General features: G+C 36.3%; 1 protein-coding gene across 1 annotated transcript in view; it reads left to right on the top strand.

The window, feature by feature from the left end:
• LOC137424087 (extracellular calcium-sensing receptor-like) overlaps positions 1–25,217 on the top strand; it is a 105,918-nt gene that overhangs the window by 47,346 nt on the left and 33,355 nt on the right. Inside the window, exons 6-7 of the mRNA XM_078773661.1 lie at positions 23,517–23,788; positions 24,165–24,513. Of these exons, the coding sequence (XP_078629787.1) occupies positions 23,517–23,788; positions 24,165–24,513 (621 nt within the window). The remainder of the gene's footprint in view (positions 1–23,516; positions 23,789–24,164; positions 24,514–25,217) is intronic.

The raw sequence follows: 25,217 nt of genomic DNA, 5'->3' as shown, positions 1-25,217 counted from the left end.
ACTTCGTGAAGGCAGGGGTACACCATCCTGGATGTGGGGGTTGTCTGGGTCACCCCTGCGAGATTGATCGACTGTCTCTGAGCCACGGGCTTGTTCGAGAGCACTCTCTGGGGCTACACAACAACAACAACTTCCACATTCTCTTCGATACAATTCTTCCCTCCATGTCTTCAAGACAGCTGTTCACCACCATCTTAAGTCGACCCCCACCCAAAGCCATGATCTTTTTTACACCCGTTAAACCACCCCCACCCCTCAATCTTTTTTGCATTTGTATCCATCTTGTCCACCCCTTGCATTCTCCCTTACCCCTCATTGTTACCAGCATCCTTTGTTTGTCCGTCTCCATCTACCTTCTCCCTCCGTCCTGCTGTTGGCGTTCTCTCCTTCTCCTCCTGATGTTCCTTTTGTTATGTTGCGTCCTGAGCCGCTCTGTTTTCTAGCTTTTACACGAGCCTTGACTCTGTATTCAAGAAAATAGTAGGCCTCGGTGAAGTCAGAATCCTGGCCAAAAGGTTGAATTATACAGTATAATTGAACAGATAATTGCAGATAAACCCAGAAAATCTGTCCTGTTCCCAATCAAAGAAACTGTGACTTTCATATTTTATCTCCACGCACATCTTCCATCTTCCCCATATATGCCGGCAGCCCAGAGCATTTTGGTCAAACGAACAAGGTACCAATATCCGAGTACAGAAACATTTATTGTGTAACCTAACATATTCAGATATGGATGTCTGCCGGGGACCCCCTGCTGCGTGGGGCCCCTGGGGACCAAAGAGGAGGGGCAAATAATGGGCTGGATCAAACATTGGGGGTACCACATGAAACGAAGTGGAAATCAACAGGTACATCTCACAGAACACAGAGTGACCACCGACAGACAAATTTGCCTCTGCATAGGTCCCCCCAGACCCCCTTCAAAGGGTCCCAAAATTTGGGCTGGATTAAACATAGGAGGTACCACATGAAACCAAGTTAGAATGAACATCTCCACTCTCCTAAGTATAAACAACCCATCGCCAGACAGATTGTCTGCTACATAAGGCCCGCCAGACGCCTCCAAAAAGTTGACCCCGTGGACACATTGGTAGAGTTGGCCTAGAACATAGGCCTAGAACATAGTTGGCCTCGTGTAAAAGCTAGAAAACAGAGTGGATCAGGACGCAACATAACAAAAGGAACATCAGGAGGAGAAGGAGAGAACGCCAACAGCAGGACGGAGGGAGAAGGTAGATGGAGACGGACAAACAAGGGATGCTGGTAACAATGAGGGGTAAGGGAGAATGCAAGGGGTGGACAAGATGGATACAAATGCAAAAAAAATTGAGGGGTTGGGGTGGTTTAACGGGTGTAAAAAAGATCATGGCTTTGGGTGGGGGTCGACTTAAGATGGTGGTGAACAGCTGTCTTGAAGACAAGGAGGGAAGAATTGTATCGAAGAGAATGTGGAAGTTGTTGTTGTTGTGTAGCCCCAGAGAGTGCTCTCGAACAAGCCCGTGGCTCGGAGACAGTCGATCAATCTCGCAGGGGTGACCCAGACAACCCCCACATCCAGGATGGTGTACCCCTGCCTTCACGAAGTTAGGGCCATGGCAGAGTTAGAAAGAAAGAGATAGAAAGAGAGAAGCGGCAAGTGGGAAAGGGTCGGTCCATGGGGACCAATCGGCACAATGACCGTGACCGCTCTGCCTTGACGAATCTGGGAGGCAGGGAAGAATGGGGAAGATTTGGACCCCGACTTGTATTCGGGGTCCCTGGGGCCCAAAGAGGGGGGGGGGGGGGACAAATAATGGGCTGGATCAAACATTGAGGGTACCACATGAAACCAAGTGGAAATCAACAGGTACATCTCATAGAGCACAGAGTGACCACCGACAGACAAATGTGCCTCTGCATTGGCCCCCCCAGACCCCCTTCAAAGGGTCCCAAAATTTGGGCTGGATTAAACATAGGAGGTACCACATGAAAGCAAGTTAAAATGAACACTTACACTCTGCTAAGTATAAAACATCCATCGCCAGACAGATTGTCTGCTGTATAAGGCCCGCCAGACACCCCCAAATGTTGACCCCATGGACACTTTGGTAGAGTTGGCCTAGAACATATATTAAAAGTACCACATGAAACAAAATGGAAATCAACAGGTACATCTCACAGAGCACAGAATGACCACTGCAAGAGAGCCTCTAAAAAGGGTCCACAAATTTGGGATGGATTAAACATTGGAGGTACCACATAATATACAACCAAGTTAAAATGATCAATTACAATCTACTATTAAGTACAATATATCTATCAATTGTCTGCCACATAAGGCTCGCCGGATCCCCCCCACACCCCCCAAAAAAGGGTCCCAAAATTTGGGCTAGATTAAACATACCACGTGAAATCTATTTTACATGACATCCAACAGAATTTACAAAATATATGCTTAATGCATCCAATGAGTTGATCACTATCAGAAAATCCTTATGATTCTTGAGAGGGTTAGATCTCTGTTTCACTTTCCGAGTCATCACTCCAAGCATTTTCGGAATTTGAATCATCGTCAGACACATTAGCTTGTTGGGTCACTCTCGAGATCCTCAATACTGTCCTCCTCTTGTTCCCCGTCCTGGAAAAGATAATCTGGCAGGGCAGGTCCCAAGAACCAGTCTGGGGTATAGCACCCGTTCTTTTCCTTCCATCTGTAGTTCACAGGATCCAAACCATGTCCTGGATGTGCCGAGTCAGCATTTCCCCAAAGGATGCTAATGAAGTGTGCCCGTTGCAATTTGTTGTGTACAGTCTTTGCACAAGGTGGAAGAAGTGCGCAGTCAACCTTCTTCACATTTGACATCGGGTTTTCCTGAAACAAGATATGTATGGATTCAAATTTAGTTATCCACAATCAATTTCAATTCATGCTGAACTATTTGTATTCAAGATGTCCTTTCGTTTTTCAAAGTCAGTGTTTCCTCAAGTCACCACTTGGATAACACTCAGCTATTTTCTGAAAATTTACTCTCTTCAAAAAGCTCCCTTTGTGGGCATATCTGCTGTCGGGTGCATAGAAAGAAGATTTCACCATAATGCTAAACTATAGCCCCAGAACAAATTAGTGATGCAATAATATACTAGTTTAGTTTTCTGAAGTTATGTCGATTCATTCCCCTTCCCTCAATGAAATTATTTCTTGGTGAAAGACTACTTAAACAATAGAAATAGCATAGGTATACTAGTACCTTATCCATTTTCCCAGTCATCTGACACAGTTTTACGTGTCTGGCCTCATTGACATCCTTCACCTCACCCTTCATGCCATACAAGGAACAGACAAACTCTTCTGCTCTACTCTGGTCTGGTTGATCTTCAGAAGCTAGTCTGCCGAAGAACTGGATGAGTGTTCCTTCTATGTCTTTCTCTAGAACTTCTAGAGGCTTCTTTTTACCCTTCCTGTAGAATGCAGTGGTGAGGTCAGAGCCGATGAATGCATGAAGACCTGGCATGGCTGCAGCTGGCAAGCAGAATAAAAGAGTGTTGTGTTCCTGGAATATTTTGTCCAAGACTGGTTAAACAACCTATGTCGATCAGATAGCCTAATTGTGCAACAGTGCACATGCCTAGCTGAGCATAGCCTAGCCTAGGCCTATATTATATAGTAGACCTGCTTTCATTATCTGATCAAATACATTTAGTCACAAGAAACAGTTCCATGCCATTTCCATGACTTTTTAACAGTAGGCCTAATCTATTATGCCATTATTCTATTTTACATGTAAGCTCGTGAAGCTCAATTTACTTACATTCATCTCGAAGAAGATCCTTCTATCTTTAACAACAAGACATGACCTTGACCATTGTTGACTGTCAAAGCGGATGTTAAAAGCTCTGCTGCTACCTATGTTTCATTACACATGCTGTGGCGCCCTCTTTGGAAGTGCAGACTCAGATTGTCTGGTACTCTCTATGCAGAGGAAAATTTGTCTGGTAGTGGTCATTCTGTGCTCTGTGAGATGTACCTGTTTATTTAAACTTACTTGCAATTATACCATACCATAGTGTCCACGGGGTCAACATTTGGTGGTGTCTGGCGGGCCTTATACAGCAGACAATCTGTCTGGCAATGGCTTTTCTATACTTAGCAGCGTGTAATTGTTCATTTTAACTTGGTTTCATGCGGTACCTCCTTTGTTTAATCCAGCCCAAATTTTGCGACCCTTTCAGGGGAGTCTGGGGGGCCTATGCAGAGGCAAATTTGTCTGTCGGTGGTCACTCTGTGCTCTGTGAGATGTACCTGTTGATTTCCACTTCGTTTCATGTGGTACCCCCAATGTTTGATCCAGCCCATTATTTGCCCCCCCTCTTTGGGCCCCAGGGGCCCCACGCAGCAGGGGGTCCCCGGCAGACATCCATATCTGAATATGTTAGGTTACAGAATAAATGTTTCTGTACTCGGATATTGGTACCTTGTTCGTTTGACCAAAATGCTCTGGGCTGCCGGCATATATGGGGAAGATGGAAGATGTGTGTGGAGATAAAATATGAAAGTCACAGTTTCTTTGATTGGGAACAGGACAGATTTTCTGGGTTTATCTGCAATTATCTGTCCAATTATACTGTATAATTCAACCTTTTGGCCAGGATTCTGACTTCACTGAGGCCTACTATTTTCTTGAATACAGAGTCAAGGCTCGTGTAAAAGCTAGAAAACAGAGCGGATCAGGACGCAACATAATAAAAGGAACATCAGGAGGAGAAGGAGAGAATGCCAACAGCAGGACGGAGGGAGAAGGTAGATGGAGACGGACAAACAAGGGATGCTGGTAACAATGAGGGGTAAGGGAGAATGCAAGGGGTGGACAAGATGGTTTCAAATGCAAAAAAAATTGAGGGGTGGGGGTGGTTTAACGGGTGTAAAAAAGATCATGGCTTTGGGTGGGGGTCGACTTAAGATGGTTGTGAACAGCTGTCTTGAAGACATGGAGGGAAGAATTGTATCGAAGAGAATGTGGAAGTTGTTGTTGTGTAGCCCTAGAGAGTGCTCTCGAACAAGCCCGTGGCTCGGAGACAGTCGATCAATCTTGCAGGGGCGACCCAGACAACCCCCACATCCAGGATGGTGTACCCCTGCCTTCACGAAGTTAGGGCCACGGCAGAGTTAGAAAGAAAGAGAAAGAAAGAGAGAAGCGGCAAGTGGGAAAGGGTCGGTCCATGGGGACCAATCGGCACAATGACCGTGACCGCTCTGCCTTGACGAATCTGGGAGGCAGGGAAGAATGTGGAAGATTTGGACCCCGACTTGTATTCGGGGTCCCTGGGGCCCAAAGAGGGGGGTAAATAATGGGCTGGAAGTAGTGTATATATATGTTGCTTCTGGGACACTCTCATTTTCCCATTGACTTACATGTTAATTTTTCCCCTCCCTCATTGCCCCTAAACACCTCTATTTCTCTCACCCTGTTCTTTACGAACCTTCTAACCTTTTGACATGTTATCCTTATTCATTAGACCACTTAAACAATGGTCCTTCTGTGTGAACCTGTGATCCTTCTGACCTTATGGACCTTTTAACCTTTTACTCTTAATATCATCTGGTGAATCATCTTTGACCCACTCAAACAACGACCCTACAAATATTTGTTTATGCATGGGAAATAATTTAATTCTCTTGCCACTCCCTTCACCATCTAATATATTAACAAAAAAGATGTTTGAGTTTGGTTCTTCATTAAGATATTTTAACTGAGCTAAGATAAAATGGTAAACCTCCCTCAATGTTCTTGTTTGAGCGCCTCCAGTGCCACACACTTTTTGGTAGGCTCTGTCCACCTTTTGTTAAGCTCCGTCCACTTTTTTGGTAAACCCCGCCCCTTTTGTTAAGCCCCGCCCACTTTTTGTGAAGCCCCACCCACTTTTTTCGAAGCACCGCCCACTTTTGCTAAGCCCCACCCACTTTTGCTAAGCCCCACCCACTTTATAAACTCTTTAGCATTGTGTCATTTCCAGGTAATACATTACATAATTTTCAGGGAATTCCCATCACATCATTTCCAGTTAAGACACGCCCAGGGAATTTCCACAGGAAATGACACACCCAGTCCTTATAAAAGGCACCGACCACACAGGCTTTTTCAAACACGCTTTCTGCTTCACTTGAGAATGGACTACTATGCCGAAATGGAATGGGATAACTTTGCTATTCCTTGGAGTCCTACTACCTGTGTAGAACTCAACCTTCAGATTGATGAACTGGACTCGAACCTCTTATTAATGGAGGTAAGTTTGTTTATTTATTTATTTATTTATTTATTTAATTAATTATTAATTTAATTATTTATTTTAATTTTTTCCCTTTTTTAGTTGAGACTCGTGTAAGAGTTAACAAAGTTTATTTTAATATTCATAGAGCTTGATTTATACAAATAAAAATATTGTATTAAATTAATACATTGTTATTTTCTTTCACAGGAAATTGTATCTGAGATACAAAATGAAAATTCTGCTTTTAACACAACTTGGGATGAAGTTATTTTTTTGTTTGAAGACATTTTGAACAACCAAGACCCCCAGAACGAGTTCTACCTTGATGACCCAGCCAAAGAGTTATACCTTGGAGATCCACAAAATCCTGAAAAAGAGTTTTACCATGATGATACTTGTTGTGAGTTATCAAAACAAAACCCACTGAACAAGTTCTACCTTGATGAGCCAGAATACAAGTCATACATTGGAGACCCACAAATTTCTGAAAATTGTGAAATGGGAATTCTCCCTGATGGTCCGCAGTTTTCCTATGTGAGACACATCATAGAAACCCTAAAAAATTGGGCAAGGAGAGTTCTCCCTGATGGTCCGCAGTTATACTATGTGAGACACATCATAGAAACCCTAAAAAATTGGGCAAGGAGAGTTCTCCCTGATGGTCCGCAGTTATACTATGTGAGACACATCATAGAAACCCTAAAAAATTGGGAAAGGGAAGTTTTCCCTGATGGTCCGCAGTTATACTATGTGAGACTTATCACGGAAACCCCCAATATTTCTGAAAATTGTGGTTCTACATTGGGGACTTGGAAAGATGGTTATATTTTTGAAGACTCGGAATGGGGGTTTTGTTTTGATGACTCGGAATGTGATACCTATCTTGGAGGCTCAACAGGAATGTGGTTATACCTTGGGAACTTGGAAAGTTGGTTTTATTTTGGAGACTCTACCTGTGGGGTCCATCTTGGAGACTCTTTGGATTCTAAAGCAATGAACAATGTTCTTTGTTTAATGACGCTTGATTTAAGCAATATCAAGAAAGTTCGAGGAAGAAAATGCTGGAAAATTCTTTCTTCCCATTTCTACTTCTTCAAACTTGAAAGCCTTGAAAGACAGAATTGGCAGAAGAGGAAAAAAAGAAAAAAGAAATACATATTTTAAAAAAAGAAGAAAAAAAAGATTATGTTAGGGTTTGGGTGGGATTTTGAATGTGAGGGTTAGGGATGGGGTTGGGTTAGGGATGGGGTTGGGTTAGGGTTGGGATTTTGAATGTGAGGGTTAGGGTTGGGGTTGGGTTAGGGATGGGGTTGGGTTAGGGTTGGGATTTTGAATGTGAGGGTTAGGGTTAGGGTTGGGGTTGGGTTAGGGATGGGATTGGGTTAGGGTTGGGATTTTGAATGTGAGGGCTAGGGATGGGTTGGGGTTGGGTTAGGGATGGGATTTTGAATGTGAGGGTTAGGGTTGGGGTTGGGTTAGGGATGGGGTTGGGTTAGGGATGGGGTTGGGTTAGGGATGGGTTGGGTGAGGGATGGGGTTGGGTTAGGGATGGGTTTGGGTTAGGGATGGGGTTGGGTTAGGGTTTGTATATTATTATGACTCACTCACACATACACAAAAGTTAAGCCCCAACTGGAAAGTTGAAGGATTCTGTGTTTGGGGTTCACAGATTTAAAAACGTATCCCCATTATACACACACAAAAGTTAAGCCCCAACTGAAAAGTTGTGGGATTCTGTGTTTGGGGTTTACAGATTTAAAAACGTATCCCCATTATACACACACAAAAGTTAAGCCCCAACTAAAAAGTTGTGGGATTCTGTGTTTGGGGTTCACAGATTTAAAAACGTATCCCCATTATGCACACACAAAAGTTAAGCCCCAACTAAAAAGTTGTGGGATTCTGTGTTTGGGGTTCACAGATTTAAAAACGTATCCCCATTACATTTTATTTATTTATTTATTATTTTCAAGGGTATTAACTGCTTACTTGTGTTTTTTGTAATTCTTGTGCGTAAAATGAACCCAAGATTTCTTCTCCATTTAAATCATATAATTTGTAGGTCCAAGGGACTGTATCCATTACATCAATGATTTTAAATAATTCACGAGTCCATTTTTGTGTATAACCTTTCTCAAAATGACTTTTCCATTTGTATATTCTTACAATATCACCAACTTTAAACTTGGGCTTTCTCAAATTAATCTCCTTTTCATATTCTAATTTTGTAAATGTTTCCGATGGTTTTGATTTTGTTGATGAATGAACTGTATTATTGTAATTATCTACAATATCCTGAATTAAATACACCCATTTTTGAGAACCGAGTTGTGTGAATTTTTTTATATAGTCTCTCTTTCAAAGTACGATTAAAACGCTCAATAACAACTGCCTTTCCTTCATTAAAGGTGCTGTATAATTTAATACCCTCCCCTTTAAGAAATTTCATAAATATTTTGTTATAGAACTCTGTTCCCTCATCGGTCCATAACTTCTTTGGTTTCCTTTTATTTCTATCAAATATTAGCTTAAAGGCTAACATTAAAGTATTACCTCTCTTGTTTTTCAAAGGAACAACCCAGGCAAATCTACTCCTCAAATCAATAACGGTTAAAGCATACCTGTATCCCTTATCATTATTTAGTTCGATTAAACAGCGGACCATATGTGGTCAGTGTATTTAGAATAAACTTTCCTTCTTTTAAACTTTGTGATTATAGGTTTGTGTAATTCTTCAGCCAAAAGCTCCTCAGTCTTGATGACATCATTAGAGCCTAATAGTTTTTTGAGGAATAACCAAGACCAAGTTTCAATTTAGCATTTATCAAATTTCTCACAATAAACCTATCAATTTTCTCTCTCAACGTTGGATTTTATATCAAAGACAAATTATACAACATTTCGCTGTCGGCTTTATGTTTTTCAGTCAACGTAGTGGTTTTCCCATAAGCAATATCATGCTTCATACACACTTCGTCAACCCTATTTGGAGGTTTAGACCAAGGTTTAGGATTGTCAGCCTCGTCTAATCTTTTATCCAAGTTTGTTCCTGGACCACAGAAAGAATACCCTGGAAGGTGTAATTCCCCTGGAATTCCAGTTGTTGTAAATTTACTTCCTGACAGAAACTTTTGTATGTCTCCTCCTCTTTTAGGAGAGATGAATTGGCACTTTTTAGAGCCACATACTTGACATATTCCTTTTTGATAAACTCTATTATTTTTAGCTTTAATATAAGAGATATTTTTAGATTTAGTTTTCTTTTTACATTTGAGACAATAACTCATTTATTTATCAGAAAAATTCCGACAGAGTATCAAAACCTTTTTGGTTTTCAACATATACATTTCAATCTTTATTTTTAAAACATAAAGAATCCTAAGGAATGCCTTCACTCTCTCCTCCATTTATTTACAAATAAAAACTAACTAAAGTCAAGGACACCAACATCATCAATCACATAATCTTTTCCTTCTTCTTCTTCTTCTTCTTCACCACTTTCTCGTTTAAATCTCCTCCCTGAAATTGAAGACATTGACGTTGTTATTTTTGAAAGCATTATCTTCATAAGAGTTGTTAATTCTTTAATTTCCTCTTCGGTGCGTTGAGATTGATTTATTTGCTGTAATACACTCAATCTTTTACGAATCTCACTGATTTCCATCTTTTTATATTTTTCCTCCCTCTCCCTTTGCTCCCTTTCCTCCCTCTCCTCCTTCTCCTTTTTCTCCCTCTCCTCCTCCTTTTTCTCCCTTTCCTCCTTCTCCTTTTTCTCTCTTTCCTCCTTCTCTTCTTTAACTCCTTCCTCATTTATCTTAGCAATTTTTGATATCAATATTTTCACAGCATTCATTCTTTCTTTATTTTCCTCTTCGGTGAGTTGAGATTGATCTTCTTGCTGTAATGCATCCACTCTTTTTTGAATCGCTCTGATTTCCATCTCCCTCTCCTCCCTCTCTCTTTGTTCCCTCTCCTCCTTCTCTCTTTTCTCTCTTTCCTCCTTCTCTTCTTCAACTCCTTCCTCATCCCTTGCTACCCTTGAGTTTGAACCCCAAAGAATATTATACATATACTCATCTGGATTTTGAGATATTCTTGTATCTATAATTATTTTTCTCATAATAGGATACCAATAAAATTTGTTGACGATTTCTAAAAGAGTTTTATATTTCATAACTTTGAGAAGTTCATTTTTATTTAATATTTTAAACAAGTCTCTATTTGTGGGTTTAACAATATCAGTATAAGGCCAGTTTTTAATGACAAAATTCCCATGTATATGCTCCAAATCATAAGGTATGTAATACCGAGCACCCTTTTCTTGTAGGTATCCTTGAATACAAAAATTATAATTCTCTTGTAGTCTTCTTCCTGCCATTTATGTATCAGAAATATATGTGAGATTAATATTATGACAGGTAATACCACCCCATCTTCCCACTACCAAATTGGTTTGTATTCCTTGGCTTTCTATCCTTATCTCATGACCTTCCTTCTTTGTCATGCTAACCATCGCTATACTATCATATATTTTTCTTTTCTTAAAACCATGTATTTGTTGTTTACTAATTGTACTTCCACATAAATCCTTATCCTCACCAAGTGGATAATATTCTTCTTTACGAGACTGATTAAAATCATGTAGGTCTTCTATGTTTATTGAAAAAGACCAATTATACCCTAAATCAGGCATATCATACCCCCATTTATTAATTCGCATATTAACTATATGTCCTTCTTTATAAAATTCAATTGTAAGCAGGTAGTTAAATTCAATGAGGAAAGGTGTATGGTCAGTATAACCAGGTGTTGTGGTTGTAAATTTTACTTGTTTAACAAAATGTGCTGTTTTCTTTAAATATATATATTGTGATAAATCACTTAATCTAATTAAGTCATTCGCATCTGTAGGGTTTGGATAATTGATTAATTTATAAGTATTCTTCATATTAATATTTTTACTTACACTATATTTTTGTCGTTCAGCCTGTGCCTTTGTATAATAATTTGATAAATCAATATCCTGAGAGGATTTTCCAAAGATAGAACCATCTTTTCCAACATAAGTCATTTATATTAGATTAAAAATGATATCATAAAAATTTTCATTATTGTTGAGTTGAAATAATACATATAAACATAATTGACCACAACATTTAGAATTAATTTCTTGAACTTGAAATGTTTGATAAACACCATTCTGTAAGAATTGTATTACTTCAACAGGTGGTGGCATACCATAACTATCAAAATAATATTTATCCTGACTATACAAACCCAATGAGAACCATTCTGTGTGTCTAAATTCATAATAATATTCTTTGTATTCTTATTTATATGTATTAATTCATCTCTCATACAAATAACCACATTATCAATTTTTAGTGTTTTACAATACTTAGCTAGTTCTATATTTGACGTTGTATTCTTTCCAAATTGTTTAAACCATTTATCCATTTATTTATGAGAAAGATACAATCCATTACCCCGTTTAGTTAGTTTAACACCCGCTTGAGCGATAGAGGAAAGCATATCTCCAACCAACAATCTCGCTTTATCAGGTAGACTTTCAAGTTTTTGAGCAAAATCTACAATTACACCACTTCCACTAATTTGTTTCTCCAACTCCTTGTTATGTCTTTCCAATTCTTTTTGAGCTTTTAGTTGTGCCTTCCTTTCGTTAGCAGTTTTTACCGCTGCTGAAATACCACCAGTCAATGCTCCCGCCGCACTTAAACCAGCAAATAAAGGAATTAGAAATGGGAGAAATCCTCCTCTTGACTCGTCTATTGAATATTTCTTTAACATAGGTTTCGTCATTTTAATTTTAAGAGATCCAACATCATTTAGTGTTTTTACTTGTGTGTGTGTGAGTAAAACATCAATTCTTACAGCTCCTTTTCTTTGAATTGTATTAACATTAATAATACAAGGCTTTTGATTTTGAATACAAGATGTTAATTTATTAAGATTGATTTGATTAACATATACCCCAACCATTTATTTATGAGAAAAAACCTATGTGATATTAATCATAACACCATTATCTGTATTAATCTGTAATTCTGTTTCCTCCAAAAGCAAACAATATGCATTAACTTCTTCACTCTCCCCTCTTTCAATGTATAGAGAAGTATCCACTCGATTAGACTTTATAGTTTCCTTTTGAGAACTCAGGTCAATTGCGTAGATTGTATAAAGTTTTTGAAACGCAACCATATCCAAAATAGGATCATTATTACCGTTGCTTTCACACACCTTTTGGTAGGACTTGTAGGCTTCCGCATAATCATTTTTTTCCCAATCAATTTCCAATCTATCTCGCGGATAAAATGTGCCATCAAGAGAAACCCGAAGTTGTTTCACCTTAGCATTATCACTCAGCACATTATTCTTATTTGTACCATCCTCTCCATCTGGTTTTTTAAAAATGAGCCAGAGGTATCGTGGCTTTCCTTGAAGAACACCCAAATTCCAAGTGTAGGTAGTGTGTTCCAGTTTAACGTGTTGACATCTTCTTTTAAGGTATGATACATTTAGCGGTTTCCTTGAGTTAAGTCTTCTATTTAACATCTCTTCCGTTTTAAGATTAGGAGTATATTCACTGATATACCAACACAAATCATTAATAACAAATTTATTGTTGTCTCCAAAAGCATTTTCAACCCCAAAAAGCAACCTATTTACATTATCATTCCTTTGTAGTTGAAATCTAATTTTAAGACCATACAAAACTTTGTCATAATCACAAAATCCAAATATACCATTCAGAGGTACTGCTACGGTAAAACTATTCTCTGGTTTTGTGTCATCATTATACATTGCCTTCCTTTGACTATAACCAGGGTCTGTGTTTGTACCCGTTGACATATCAGGAATAAAACCTTCAACAGCTCCTTTACCCATTCTATCACCAAACGAATATAGGGTAAATTTCATCATTTCAGATGTAGCAGAGACATAATCAACCGCTTCAACCTCTTGTGTTCCAATATACAGGCGAACACTATCAAACATTTTCCAGAAGAAATCATTTACGAGTGTAGCATTAGTATTATTCGCAGCCTTAGTGAATTTAAATTTACACAGCAAGAAACTATCAGCTATATTCAAGTAAGTTTGTTGATTATTTATTTCAAAACTTTTTGTGCCGTTTGAATTCCAGTCTGTTCCTGTTATAGCATTTACCTTAAAATAGTCTTCCTTTTTTGTGGAGTTTGAAATGATAATTGTATCATCCAAATCATAGATACTATCAATCGCTTCCATACTTGTATTTATATAGTATTAAAATCGTTGAAACCCTGACCCAAGTATTTTAATGATTTTTTGTCGTTCTTGTGAAGATAGTTGAGTTTTACCTTTTTTTATTTCTTTGATTGCTTGTAATTTATGAGACTCCTTTTGAGCATCTTTTATACTCTTTATAGCACCCGCAACGGAGCCCCCGGCAGAAGCAGTTGAACCAATTAGGTCTTTATGTTTAAGGATGGTTGAACCAATACCCATTAGAGTATCAATTATCCCATCTCCTTTATTTCGAAATTGATGACCCACACCCCGTTGTCTCTTTGGTTTATAGTATCCTCTACCCACATACCTTGTATAGTATGGTGAATGGTACATGCCCTCCCCTGTAATTATTTTATATTTTCCCAACTCGTGTTTTCTCACAATAACCATTATTTATTTATTGAAAAACTTCACGTAGGTGAATTCTGATGGATATAATTTCATCATTAAAGGATATCATACGATTATCTTGGTCTGTTATCCTCAAATTTACTCTGTATATGGTTTTTCCTGACACAGGTAAATAGACAAGATTTTTTGGTTCCATATTAAATTTATAACCAATCGGGGTTGAGTATGCACTGAATGAAAATATTGTATTTGTTCTTATTCCATCGTTATAAGCACCATCAATCAAATCACAATGAATTAATACTGAATTTATACCGGAGGATATTTGGATAACATTATCACAGTAAAACGTCCCGTTAGTTTCAATCTTTTTTGAAGAGAAACCCAATCGCTCTCTGAACGAATTTTCAATCGTGAAATCAACTTTATAATTATTTTTAAGTTTAATAGTTGATTTTGAAGTGTGTTTTTGAATATCTATTACAATATTTTTTGGTTCATCACCTTTTTCTTTCATAAGGCGAGAGACTTCTGAAGATATTTGAGAAATCTCGTAAGCTCCAGGTGAAACGGTTATAGTTTTATATCCACTTCCTGGATTATAACTAAACTTGTTGTTTTTCTTTGTGATATTAAACAAGGTATTATAAGTTTCCATCGACAATAAAGATGCCTCATATGAGGTAAGGGGGTCAAGTTGTAGTGGGTAAGGGAATGAAGCTGTGTAATCGCTTGTTGTGAAATTAAAACTAAGAATTGTGCTTCTCATCTTATTTAATATCTAATAAAATATCTTTGTATTGACATTTATTAATTATTTTCATATTCATCAACTGATCTAAAATGGCTGAGGATTCATTAAAACAATTGTTGTTTCCAGCCTTCTTACTACCTAACAACAATAATAGCCTATTAACTAATTGTGATGGGTCATTTGGAAGAAAACTAACACCCGAACCAAGCTTACTTAAAGCATCAATAATATGTTTCTCCTTCTCATTCTTCTTACTTTTACCAGCAACAGAAACTCCATAATCAAGTTCATTTAGCAACTCAATATATACCCTATCTTCCTCTCTTTCCATATCAAGTGGTTCCTCAAAATATTTTGAACCGCTGAATCCGGGGTTTGTTAGAAGAAACATTAATCTTGGAGTTAATTTAACATTTGGTTGAGTAGAACTCAAGAACATCAATTCATCATTAAATATCAATACCTTTTCTTTCACAAGATGGAACACTGCTGGTTCTTCTGTTGGAATGAGACCTGCTCTGGTTTTTGAATCTGCCAAATATTCATTGTTTTGAAGAGCTTCCACTACATAATTAGGGGGTTGATTTACCTCCTCAAGTTTCTGAAATAATTCTTCATCATTATATTCTAATTTTCCAAGTTCTTGTTTTGTTATCTGACTAAAATCTTTGAGCATTTGAAGTTTTTTCGGAGTAAATTCTACCGTGGGAACTGTAGGGTGTTGAGTTTTTAAAAGCGGTTTAAAAAATTTCTCTTGTTTTCTTTCAAAGGCTTCTTCACCAGTTAGTTTCTGTCTCCGTTTCTTCTTTATCTCTTCCTGTTGCTTTACAACTTTTGAAACCAACTCTTGATGTTCTTTAAACTTTCTTACTCTTTCTTCGGTATTCATTTTCTGTATTTATTTATTGAAAAATATCATTTAATGAATTGTAAAGGTCAATGGGAAAATTTTACTTTTCTTTGTCATTATAGTAAATGTGTTGAAATAAAGCCTTTTCTTTACATATTTCATCAAATTCTTTATTGGTATTAATACGAGTTGTTATTTCTTCTTCACTAATACTTGTATCTCTGCTTTTCATACGTTTGCTTTGAGTCTCCTCATCGATATCAAAACCGAATGATAAAATCTTAACTCCATCACCACACAATTGTTTAATAATTTGTCTCATTCCTTCAGGATTAGTTTCTAAAATCCCAAGACCATTAGATTTTACTTTATTTAACTCACTCTTACAATGTGAATATTTTGTAGAACCAAGAGAGACCTCCTCAAATATTTGACCTTCGTTCCTCAATCGCATATGTTCCTCCATTGAAATGTAGTAATAATCTTTCCCTTCTACTTCTCCTGGTCGTTTTGCTCTGGTTGTAGTACTCACACAACGAATCATAGGGTGTTTTAAAAAAAAACTTACAATCTTTTCATTTTTACTATTCAAGAGTTTAGATTTATGAAAGTTCTTTCCTGAAGCAGATTTACCCACAAGATTAATAATAATAGTTATCATTTATATATGTAATTATGTTTAAAATAAAAATACATCCTTTAATATCTCATCTTGTTTCACAACAATATATTTATATTTTTCAATCGTGTGTTTCATATAATTTTCAAATTCTTTTTTACTACATAACGTAGAGCAATTATCTCTCCAAAAATTATTTACATCTATTGAATTTAACTTAAATAAAATAAAAGTATTGGCATTGTTTCTTATTGAGCGTCGAGGGAGTTGAAAATATGATTGACTAAGATATATACAATTACAAGAAGAATGTCTCCCTCTTGTATAGTAGCTATCCATTACTGTTTGGTTTCTCTCATTAACACAATCATCAAAGATGACGAGGTTCTTTTTTGATTTATCTAAATCTTGAGGTGAAGGTATATCATCCGTATTATCACTGAGAATACAAGTTATGGGTTTTGGTTTCGAATTTGATTTCTGTGTATCACAAAATAATTGTATTATATCTTCAATATTATAATCATTTAGTTTGTTTTGAAGTTTAAATAAACCGATAATGTCTTTCTTTTTAAGACCTGCATTAAAACCCTGTGAGAGTAGTTGATACTCGGGTTGAAAACTAGACTTTGTAAAAATTATTAAATTATCATAATCTAAAAAATTAGGACCAAGGAGCATCTTTAAAAGTAAACAGGTTTTTCCACATCCGCTTGAACCAACTATGAGACATCTCAATGAATTTGGAATGTTTTTATGGTTATTAAATTTTATCTTATTTTCCCAAATGGGTAAAAAATCATTCATTTATATATTTGGAAAACAAGTCATCTAACTTTTTTTGAGCTATTTTAGAAACTCTATATTTTATCCTGAGTTCGGGTTTAATTTCAAAATAATTCATTATTTTATTTATATAGTATCTTGTATTAACATTTCCATTAAAATTATTTTGAATAATAAATATCATTAAACCCTTATACATTTCCTCAATACAAATAGTCTCTTCCCTTGAAAGAAATGGTGTATTATCATCACAATACTTAACATTCATCTCTCTTATTAATCTTGTAAAGTAATTCATTTTTGGTTCTAATTTAAAAGAGTTATATATATTTTTATATTTTTTATTATCATTAATTAAAATTAAATCACAGAAAATACATTGTTTATATGAACCCTCATTATTAAGCCCCACTCTATCACAAGCCGGACAATTCTCTAATTTATCATATGGAGAGTCTGGAAATTCTAAATATCCTTCAGAACTTATCATATTTATATGGTAAATTTTTACTTAAACTAAACGCAAGTTTATTCATTAATAAATACAATGTTTCAAAGCACAAAAGACAAATTTCAATCAATCTCTACTTCCGTGAAAGATATAGAAAAATATGTCAAAGATGTTAAATTGAACCAAGATAAATATGGAAATTTTTGGGTAAAACCAGTTATGGAAAATAACATGAGCCCCTCTATTTCATTTAAAGGAAGAGCTCTAACTATACCTGGAAAGACATCCATTAAAGTAAATCTAACAAAAGTTTCTCCTCTACTCCTGGCAATTTATTCAAAGCTTGAAAAGGTGATTGACCACGATACTTTGAAAAAGAATGATAAGACCATCAACAATACTCGTGGAGAAATTTGTATTTACTTTAATAATCCAAAGGGTGTAGATCTAAGTAAAATGAATGATGTTAATATTTCTGGTGAAATGTCATTTCGTTCTATGATAGTTAGAGATTATTTAAAGATAACTTTTGATATTAAAAATGTAGAGATTGAATCCGTTAATGAAAGAAAGTATATTGGTATAGATGGAAAGGTTTTTTCTGCTAATTAAATATGAGTCATTACAGCAGTGAAGATTTTACTATTTCATTGAACTCAGACGATGGTGATGATAGTATTTCATTGAACACAGATGATAGTTATGATACTAACAGTTTGTGCTCAAATGATAGTTATGAGAGTAGCTTTATTGTTGACTCTGAGTATGATTCTGAGTATTCATGTGATAGTTATGACTTCGATGATTCTGAGTGAAAAAGTGTTTTAGTTTAAGCACAGCGATATATATAAAACGGAGCTGTAAAGCTCAAAAGTGTTTTATTTTAAGCACAGTGATATATATAAAACACCACGTTTTCTCACGCTATAAATATGGTTTATTGTGATACTTGCGAGAAGGAAGTAAAATATTATAAACAACATATTCTCACCGCAAAACGTACATACAACATTCTTAACAAACTTTCCCCTCTTCCACCTAAAACAAAACATTGTAAGGTCTGTAAAACAACCATCCTCAAGAAGGGGTTTAAAGCCCATCTTCAAACTAACAAACACTTGTCAAAATTGTTTACTATTAAAAATACTGATGGTGCTTTCAAAAGACATATCAGGATTCGAATCTTTAACTTCAAACCTCCCGAACCAAAGTCTATAGTTGATGCTGTAGAAATAGTCAAACCTGCTGTTCAAACATTGATTGAAAAAAACACTAAAAGAAATGAAACCACTTAAATTTTATATGGGGGTAAAATTAGAAATGACAAAGGATAAAGGAGTTATAGATACACCATACATGAGAACTGAGCCACACTTTATATCTTCATATCAAGATTTTAAAACATCAGGAGTCTATGATGAACTTATTAAACAAGAGCAAGATGTGGATAATTCAATCGTAGGAAGTGGATTCAATATAGGAAAAATTATTTACATAGAGATTCATATTCTTAAATCAGATCCTCTAAAAGCTTCTTCTTACATTGATTTACCCAGTGTTATCAAAAATAGAAAAGCAGTTATCAACATCAAAAATAAAGACAATAAATGTTTTCTCTGGTCTATTTTAGCACACTTACATCCTCCACATTTTCATGATGAAAGAGTATCTCATTATAAAAAATATGAGAATACATTAAATACGAAAGATCTAAAGTTTCCGATGACTTTAAATGATATTCCTAAATTTGAAAAGATGAATAATTTATCAGTTAATGTTTATGGTCGAACAGAAACAAACAACATTCAGGTTTTAAAGCTTTCTGACAATTGTAAACAAACTCATATTAATCTTCGATATTTTAATTCAGAGGAAAATTCACATTATACATACATCAAAGATATTACAAAATTAATAAAACCACAAGTATGTAAAAGAACAAATAAAATATATATTTGTATGCGTTGTCTTAACTTCTTCCATACACAAGAAAGATTAGATAAACATTCAAATTATTGTGGTGAACATAAATCAACGGTAATCAACATGCCTAAAAAAGACTCAAAGATCACATTCAAAGATGAAAAGAAAACAATAAAACATCCATTTGTTATATATGCTGATTTTGAAAGTATTTTAGAAAAAATTGATACTGCTTCTCCAGATCCAAAAGAATCATACACAAATAAATATCAAAAACATACTCCTTGTGGTTTTTGTTATTATATCAAATCATCCGTTGGTGATAAATATAACAAGTTATAGATGTATAGAGGCTCAAATACCCCAGAGGAGTTTGTGAAACGACTAGAAAAAGACTGTGTTCGATTAACCAAGATAATGAGAGAAACCAATAAACCAATGTCCTTAACAAGTAAAGAAAAAAGGGAATTTATAAAAAACAATGACTGTCATATTTGTGAGGAGAAAATTGGTAAAGGTCGAAAGGTTAGAGACCATTGTCATCTCACTGGTAAATATAGAGGTCCGGCTCATCAAAGTTGTAATATTAATTATCAACTCCCCTCTTTCATTCCTGTCTTTCTTCATAACAACGCTCATTATGATACACATCTATTTATCAAGGAACTCTCAAAGACTTCTGGAAGTATCTCAGCAATTCCAAACACAGATCAGAAATACATTTCATTCACAAAAACAATTCACACATCTCCTATTACTCATATCAGATTTATTGATACATTTAAATTCATGGCAAGTCCATTGGCTAACTTGGTTCAAAATCTAAAAGAGTTTCCATGTCTTTCAGAGTATTTTTTAGATAAAGATTTTCTAACACAAAAGGGAATTTACCCCTATGACTATATGGACTCATTTGAGAGATTCAATGAAACACAACTTCCTTTAAAAGAAAATTTCTATAACAAATTAAATAATAGTCATATATCTGATAAAGATTATGTACACGCACAAAATGTTTGGAAAAAATATAACATTAAGAATCTTGGTGAGTATCACGATTTGTACCTCAAAACTGATGTGCTTTTGTTGGCTGATGTGTTTGAGGCTTTCAGAACAATCTGTCATTCTGGATATGGATTGGATCCTGCTCACTATTACACTGCTCCTGGATTGGCTTGGAGCGCGATGTTAAAAATGACAAAACAAGATTTGGATTTGCTAACCGATGTTGATATGCTTTTGATGATTGAAAAGGCAAAGAGAGGAGGAATTTCACAAGTCTGTTCAAAGAGATATGCTAAAGCAAATAACAAGTACATTCCAAATTATGATCCATCGGTAGAGAGCTCCTACTTGATTTATTATGATGCGAACAACCTGTATGGCTGGGCAATGTCTCAGGCTCTTCCTTATGGAAAACTTAGATGGGTAAAGGAAAAAGATTACAAAAAGGTTTTACAAGATGTATGTATCTCTACACAAAAAGAATTGGATGATTCAAAGGTTGGTTATTATTTTGAGGTCGATTTGAAATATCCAGAGGAACTTCATAACCTACACAAAGATCTCCCATTTGCTTGTGAAAAGGAAAGTCCAAAGAAGGAGTGGTTAAGTGATTATCAACAATCATTTAATATAGGTGAATCAACAGAAAAATTACTTACTACATTATATAACAAGAAAAATTATGTTCTACACCAAAGAAATTTGCGACAATATTTATCAAAAGGTCTAAGAGTAGAGAAGATCCATAGGGTTCTAAAGTTCAATCAAAGTCATTGGTTGAAGGGGTACATTGATTTTAATACACAAAGAAGAACAGAGTCAAAAACAGATTTTGAGAAAGACTTTTATAAATTGATGAATAATGCGGTCTTTGGTAAGACCATGGAGAATGTGAGGAAAAGACAAAATATCAGACTATCAACATCTTGGGAACAAGCATCAAAATTAATTAATAGACCGAGTTTTACTAGAGCTGAGGTCTTTACTGAGAACTTTTGTGCGATCCATTTGATTAAAGAGAGTATTGAAATGAACAAACCTATTTATATTGGAACATCAATTCTTGATTTATCAAAGTCATTAATGTATGATTACTTTTATGATAACTTGAGGAAGAAATATCAAAATGATGTTAATCTACTTTATATGGATACAGATAGTTTTATTTTGCAAATTAATACTGATGATGTTTATTCAGACATGAAAAAGGACATTAATATCTATGACACTAGTAATTACAGTCCAGAGAGTGAGTTGTTCTCTTCTAAAAATAAAAAGGTGATTGGAAAGTTTAAGGATGAATTAGGAGGAAATGTCATGAGTGAATTTGTGGGATTGAGGTCTAAGGCTTATGCTTATAAATACATTGTGAATAACGTTGAAAAAACTGATAAGAAGTTAAAAGGCATAAAGAAAAATGTCATTAAAGAAACAATAAACTTTAAGGATTATTATAACTGTTTAACAACAAAGAAAGAAGAGTTTAGAAAGATTCATGGAATAAGAAGTTATAAACATAAATTATATTCAGAAGAGGTGAATAAGAAAGCATTGGGGGCTTTTGATGATAAGAGGTTTATTTTAGAAAACGGAATTGATAGTCTCCCTTATGGTTATATAAGTATATAAGTGATAAGTTAAAAAGGGGGGTTAGGGATTTTAACGGGCTACCGCCGCCTTTTTACTATTATATAAATGATCGAACCAAGTACCAACCAGACTAAAGAGTGGAGGTGTAATCAACCTTGGTATATAAATGGTAAACATAACGAATGTGAAAAATATCAAATAGGTATAATTGAAAAGACAACTGGTAAAAAAATTTACAAAACAAATAAGAGAATTAATTTAAATACCGGTGAATTGGGTAAAAAAGATGGAAATATTTTTGAGGGGACGGAAAACTTTGATGGTTGCCAGGAAAATATATACTTTAATTTTAAAATGGTATGTGGCACTGGAGGCGCTCAAACAAGAACATTGAGGGAGGTTTACCATTTTATCTTAGCTCAGTTAAAATATCTTGAGAAAGAACCAAACTCAAACATATTTTTTGTTAATGTATTAGACGGTGAGGAGAGTTGTAGGAGAATTAAATTATTTCCCACACATAAACAAATATTTGTAGGGTCGTTGTTTGAGTGGGCCAAAGATGATTCACCAGATGATATTAAGAGTAAAAGGTTAAAAGGTCCATAAGGTCAGAAGGATCACAGGTTCACACAGAAGGACCATTGTTTAAGTGGTCTAATGAATAAGGATAACATGTCAAAAGGTTAGAAGGTTCGTAAAGAACAGGGTGAGAGAAATAGAGGTGTTTAGGGGCAATGAGGGAGGGGAAAAATTAACATGTAAGTCAATGGGAAAATGAGAGTGTCCCAGAAGCAACATATATACACTACTGCTGGATCAAACATTGGGGGTACCACAGGAAACCAAGTGGAAATCAACAGGTACATCTCACAGAGCACAGAGTGACCACCGACAGAAAAATTTGCCTCTGCATAGGCCGCCCCAGACTCCCTTCAAAGGGTCCCAAAATTTGGGCTGGATTAAGCATAGGAGGTACCACATGAAACCAAGTTAACATGAACAATTACACTCTGCTAAGTATAAAAAAACCCATTGCTGGACAGATCGTCTGCTGTATAAGGCCTGCCAGACACCCCCAAAAGTTGACCCCGTGGACACTATGGTATGGTATAATTGCAAGTAAGTTTAAATAAACAGGTACATCTCACAGAGCACAGAATGTCCACTACCAGACAAATTTTCCTCTGCGTAGAGAGCACCAGACAATCTGAGTCTGCACTTCCAAAGAGGGCGCCACAGCCTTTGTAATGAAACATAGGTGGCAGCAGAGCTTTTAACATCTGCTTTGAGAGTCAACAATGGTCAAGGCCATGTCTTGTTGTTAAAGATAGAAGGATCTTCTTCGAGATGAATGTAAGTAAATTGAGGTTTATGAGCTTACATGTAAAATAGAATAATGGCATCATAGATTAGGCCTACTGTTAAAAAGTCATGGAAATGGCATGGAACTGTTTCTTGTGACTAAATGTATCTGATCAGATAATGAAAGCAGGTCTACTATATAATATAGGCCTAGGCTAGGCTATGCTCAGCTAGGCATGTGCACTGTTGCACAATTAGGCTACCTGATCGACATAGGTTGTTTAACTAGTCTTGGACAAAATATTCCAGGAACACAACACTCTTTTATTCTGCTTGCCAGCTGCAGCCATGCCAGGTCTTCATGCATTTATCAGCTCTGACTTCACCACTGCATTCTACAGGAAGGGTAAAAGGAAGCCTCTAGAAGTTCTAGAGAAAGACATAGAAGGACCACTCATCCAGTTCTTCGGCAGAGTAGCTTCTGAAGATCAACCAGACCAGAGTAGAGCAGAAGAGTTTGTTTGTTCCTTGTATGGCATGAAGGGTGAGGTGAAGGATGTCAATGAGGCCAGACGCGTAAAACTGTGTCAGATGACTGGGAAAATGGATAAGGTACTAGTATACCTATGCTATTTCTATTGTTTAAGTAGTCTTTCACAAAGAAATAATTTCATTGAGGGAAGGGGAATGAATCGACATAACTTCAGAAAACTAAACTAGTATATTATTGCATCACTAATTTGTTCTGGGGCTATATTTTAGCATTATGGTGAAATCCTCTTTCTATGCACCCGACAGCAGATATGCCCACAAAGGGAGCTTTTTGAAGAGAGTAAATTTTCAGAAAATAGCTAAGTGTTATCCAAGTGGTGACTTGAGGAAACACTGACTTTGAAAAACGAAAGGGCATCTTGAATACAAATAGTTCAGCATGAATTGAAATTGATTGTGGATAACTAAATTTGAATCCATACATATCTTGTTTCAGGAAAACCCGATGTCAAATGTGAAGAAGGTTGACTGCGCACTTCTTCCACCTTGTGCAAAGACTGTACACAACAAATTGCAACGGGCACACTTCATTAGCATCCTTTGGGGAAATGCTGACTCGGCACATCCAGGACATGGTTTGGATCCTGTGAACTACGGATGGAAGGAAAAGAACGGGTGCTATACCCCAGACTGGTTCTTGGGACCTGCCCTGCCAGATTATCTTTTCCAGGAAGGGGAACAAGAGGAGGACAGTATAGAGGATCTCGAGAGTGACCAACAAGATATTGCTAATGTGTCTGACGATGATTCAAATTCCAAAAATGCTTGGAGTGATGACTCGGAAAGTGAAACAGAGATCTAACCCTCTCAAGAATCATAAGGATTTTCTGATAGTGATCTACTCATTGGATGCATTAAGCATATATATTGTAAATTCTGTTGGATGTCATGTAAAATAGATTTCACGTGGTATGTTTAATCTAGCTCAAATTTTGGGACTCTTTTTTGGGGGGGTGGGGGGGGATCCGGCAGGCCTTATGTGGCAGACAATCGATAGATATATTGTACTTAATAGTAGATTGTAATTGATCATTTTAACTTGGTTGTATATTATGTGGTAGCTCCAATGTTTAATCCATCCATGTTTAATCCATGCACAAAAAAGGTGCAAAAACAGATCCTAGCAACTACAGACCAATCAGCCTTCTCCCAATTATCAGCAAAGTCATGGAATCCATCATTGCTTCTGATATGAAATATTTCCTCTTCTCCAATGGCTTGATTTCTGATCATCAATTTGGTTTCAGACCAGGTCACTCTACTCTGGACATGCTGCTTCTGCTGTCTCAACAATGGATGGAGGTCCTCAATGCCAAACAGGAAATTAGAGCTGTCTCCCTCGACATATCACGTGCCTTCGACACGGTCTGGCACCCCGCTCTGCTCACCAAACTCTCCTCCTTTGGTATCCATGGAAATCTCCACGCATGGCTGGCGGACTTCCTCTCTAGTCGTCGTCAACGTGTGGCCCTGAATGGGTTTCTCTCAT

This window comes from Myxine glutinosa, chromosome 3 (assembly GCF_964187855.1).
Source record: "Myxine glutinosa chromosome 3, kmMyxGlut1.1, whole genome shotgun sequence".
NCBI classification, from domain to species: domain Eukaryota; kingdom Metazoa; phylum Chordata; class Myxini; order Myxiniformes; family Myxinidae; genus Myxine; species Myxine glutinosa.
Note: the sequence above shows the minus strand (reverse complement) of the source record. Positions and strands in the feature narration are given on the sequence as shown.